Source organism: Cibotium barometz, chromosome 50 (assembly GCF_041138505.1).
Source record: "Cibotium barometz isolate CiBa-2024 chromosome 50, ASM4113850v1, whole genome shotgun sequence".
Lineage (NCBI taxonomy): Eukaryota > Viridiplantae > Streptophyta > Polypodiopsida > Cyatheales > Cibotiaceae > Cibotium > Cibotium barometz.
The window spans coordinates 40,257,293-40,261,615 of record NC_141095.1 but is presented as its reverse complement, the minus strand read 5'-3'; the positions used below and the strand labels follow the sequence as shown (position 1 = coordinate 40,261,615).

The 4,323-nt window shown below is 46.3% G+C and overlaps 1 protein-coding gene across 1 annotated transcript; it reads left to right on the top strand.

The window, feature by feature from the left end:
* The first annotated feature begins 744 nt into the window (after positions 1–744).
* On the top strand, positions 745–3,429 carry LOC147610111 (uncharacterized). The gene is made up of 3 exons (XM_086787161.1): positions 745–882; positions 1,391–1,863; positions 1,963–3,429. The coding sequence occupies exons 2-3, from the start codon at positions 1,495–1,497 to the stop codon at positions 3,091–3,093; spliced, it is 1,500 nt and encodes a 499-aa protein (XP_086643287.1). The 5' UTR covers positions 745–882; positions 1,391–1,494; the 3' UTR covers positions 3,094–3,429.
* Positions 3,430–4,323: the final 894 nt, after the last annotated feature.

Genomic DNA, 4,323 nt, shown 5'->3' with positions numbered 1-4,323 from the left:
GTACAGTTTGGGGGAGGGGGGTTCGCATTGAAGCTCGAGCAATGAGTGGAGCGTGCTTGTGATAGGGCTGTGCCGGTGAGTGTTGTTTCAGCTGGGCAGTGTGTATTCCAGCTGAGCTTGTAGGAGGAGGTTTATAAGAGTTAATAGAGCTAGCCAAAAAGGTGCTTCTGAAAAGCTTGAAAGATAAAGCAAAAGGGATACGCTTAATATATGCGTGTGCTAGTAGTGAGTTGCAGAGAGGGTTTGTGGGGAGGAGAGCCAAGGTCCACATGGAGTGATAGCTAAGCCATGTTGGGCTTTGTTAAGGCCGAGGCAGAGAGAGAGAGAGAGAGAGCGGAATATAGATTAGATTAGATAGAGAGGAATTGCATAATATAGAGATAGATTAGATGCATACATGAAGATGATCATGGGAGGCTGCCCAAAAGCGAAGACAGGCGACATGTGGAGCACTGGCGGCCTCCCCAGGTTTTGGAGGGGACATGCCATGTACACGTGGCAGCCGGCCTTCTAAATCTAATCGTCCACTGGGATTACGGCAGTGTCTTGAGTAGCCATGTCATAGGCCGCCCGTGTGCGTAGCTAATAATTAGAAGCTTCCTCCCACGCTTCCGCTCTACATTTTTATCCGGACAAGCCGGTCCTCTTTCAATTCTTCTCTTCTTCTCAATACAGTTTGATCCGTTGCTGATTCTCTCGCGATTTCCCCTTCAAAGAGTTTTCCGAAACGCCCCCTTTCTTTCTTTCCTCTCTGCACAACTCATGCATTAACCTCCACACGCACGCACAGACACACACGCACACACAATTCTTTGCCCTTCCTAGCTCCGTCCTAACAACTCTCCTCTCCCCCATTACCGTCCGGCTAGATAACTGCTCCATGTAAGTACGCCATTCTCTCTTAATATCTTCTTTGGCACCTACCTCACCCCCTTTCTACCTTCCTGCTAGTCTCAAACTTGGACATGGTTTTAATTCAAATTAGTAGTTGCATTTTTCCGTGTTTATAATTGGTGGCCTTTCAGCCTTCCATCTACTCAATTAGCGCAGAATTCAAACACCGAAAATTTGGCCAAACATGTAGGCAATAAGTTACGTGAAGAATTGAAATGCAGGGGGGGTGTTTTGTGCACTTCCATTCATGCCAAATATTGTTTTGTGAAACTTGCTTTGTCTTTTCGCTGCTTGCAACTTGCAAAAGTTCTTTTTCTCTCTTGCAATATGTATTTGGTAACCGATAAGGGTTACAATAAAGGAAGTCATGCTTGAAAGCAACATCCAGTTTTAATGTTTTCTTTTCTGGTTACTTTAGAAACTAGAGATTATAATTCACGGTTTTATCATTTATGTTGTCCAACGAACTCACTTTATGGTCTCTGAAATGCTGCAGAGATTTTCACAAGCTTCTCGCTTTCGGTTCGACTGTCGCAAGGCAACAATTCTTCTGACGACTACAATTAGCTTTAAGCTATCTAGCCACTGAGCCAGGCAGCCATGGACCTTGCCAACTCTTCGCTACCTACAGCAGCTGGCCACCCTTATGCTTTTAGTGATGGTAGGAGGTACAACAGCAGTAGTAGCAAAGGGTTTGCTGAGCACCAACTAGATTACAATGCAGGCCAATTAGTAGACGTCTTGGCAATTGATGATTTACTTGATTTTTCAAACGAAGAAATTGGAGGGCCTATTGGAGAGGTTTGGCAAAGCAGTGCAGGCTCCTCAACAACAACGACGACGTCTTCGGCGGATAGTCAGCGGAAGCTTATCTCCGATTCCAGCTCCTCTTTGCAAAAGAGCAACGCTGATCATCCGCCGGCCATGAGTGTGTTCGACTCGGATGGGCCAGGGGGCTTGTGTGTACCGGTGAGAGCCTTTGCTAATTATCTCTTCACCATTTTTTGACAAATAACTAGTTCCTTGAGCAATCGTGTTAAGTGGGTTATTTTGGGGTTGCATGTGCAGTGTGACGACTTTGCAGAGCTAGAATGGCTCTCCAACTTTGTAGAAGAGTCTTTCTCTTCGGGAGATGTAGCCACCGACGATATGTTGGGCTCGGTCCGCGGGAGCTATATTCTCGGCAATAGTACTACTACAGCAAGCTTTGAGGACACTACAGCAGCAGCTGCAGGTAACAAGCACCACCACCTCAATATAGGCGCATTGACTGCAGGCAAGAAACTCATTAAGTTCCACAGCGCTAGCCCAATTTCGGTGCTGGAAAGCAATGCGTGTTCTCCTGCCAAGAGTAGCACAATATTCGGCGGCCATGCTTCGGCCGCCGGCGCTCATGAGCTGGCTGCAGCTACCTGTAACATTGTGCCCGGTAGAGCGAGAAGCAAGCGAAGCCGTAGTGGGGTGTGCTTCTGGAACTCTCGCATTCTGTCGGCAGTGGAGAGTTACCCCCTCATAGAAACGGCCTGCTCTACCTCCGCAGTCACGGAGGGCCCCTATCATGAGTACTCAGATGGCTTTCTATACAGCCAGCAAGCTGCATCATTGGCATTGGTGGACTCTCCTGTGAAGAAGAAGAAGAAGAAGCCCGGCGTCCATAGCTTGCAAAGCTGCAGCAGTAAGGGGGCCGTTATGAAGCTGAAGGCTGAGTCGGCGCCGCCGGTGAATATCGAAGGTGCTGTGCGAAAGTGCTTGCATTGCGGGACACAGAAGACACCGCAGTGGAGGGCGGGTCCCATGGGGCCTAAGACGCTGTGCAATGCGTGTGGAGTGCGCTTCAAGTCGGGCAGGCTGCTGCCAGAGTACCGGCCCGCCGCTAGCCCCACGTTCGTGGAGACCGCGCACTCAAACTCCCACAGGCGTGTGCTGGAGATGCGCCGCCAGAAGGGCTGTCCCCATGAAACCCACCAACCAGCTGCTGCTGCCCCCCCCTCGCAACTGCACACGCCCAAGGTCTCGGAGACCCAGTATATGGGCGATCACGGCGATAATATTAAGAACCAGAAGGAAGAATCGGAGCCCCTCCATGAAAAGCACCCCCAGGCGCAGGAACAGGTAGCCGCCGATGCTAGTATACAGCTCCTCGAAGAAAAGCATTCCACGGAGGATTCAACACATGCTCAGGTAGCATATGCACAATAATGAGCTTGCAACACACACACGTACAAGAAGAGCTAGCTATAATTTTGCTTTGCAGCTTAATTAGAGCTAATTCGTGATAAGTGCAATCTAGGCTTATTATAAGCTGTGTCCTTGTCTCGGGCTGCAAGACGTAGTCATAGGTAGTCAATCCATCATGTAGGCCTCATCTGGATCAAACGGTAGTCACTCTCCAGCATGCTTAATCACAAGTCACGAAGGCTTTAAAAAAAAAAAAAAAAAGGGAGACAAGCAAAGTCACCAAACAAAAGGAATGGAGAACACATTGACAAAGCTAGATTAACATGTATGACAGGAGTGACAATGTAGAGATTTTTTTGCACGTGAGCATTTAATTTTTGCGCATGTAAAGGATATATATATGCATAAATACATTGGGTATATGTGTGCATGTGCATGCCTCTCACGCACGCACATGCATTAGTATAGCGAGCGTGAGCTGAAATTTTTGAAAGTGGCAATGCATGGTGTGCAATAATACGTTTTTCTTTTTGGTATAAAGGAACTCAATCCAATGTTGTCTCTAATATGGTGGTGAAGCAACTAGTTAAAGGGTAACTTTAGTGTGGTTTGGGAGGTACCCCCAAAGTGAGGAGATGGTGGGATTGATATGAGGGTCTCCTTTGAATCTTTGATTATGGACAATACAATCCTTCTCACACTATGGAAAGAATGTAACATAAATTAAATTATATGTATTGTAACATCTTAGACCTTTTCGTTAAGCAGCATTTTGTTTCTAGTTTGAGAAGTTTTTTTTAATGTATGCATCAAGCTTTAACTTTTTAAAACTAGTAAACCAATTCAAATTTTGAATAAGGCATTTTTTGTAGTGACATAAATATACCATTGAGAGTGTATTGTGTGTAGTGCATATTGGTGACATGCAATGGTTCCGCTTAGACGCTTGGTAAATAGGAATAATGACAATAGAATCCAAGGAATAAAACCAAAGGAAGTCATGGGCCTCTCCTCGGCCTCTCTAAAAGCCTAAAAAGTTACGATCTTGCTATTTTTCTCACTATTGCCTTCATAATATAGCAAGGACACATGAAATAATGAGGCCATAGATGTGCAAGGCCTTGGCACAATGCAAAATAAATGGAAACTAGTATTGCACCCGCACATTGCTGCGGCCGACCAAGGTTTCAGAAAAGAACTATTCCCTCTCTACAACCATCTCTCTCTCTCTCTCTCTCTCTCTCTCTCTCT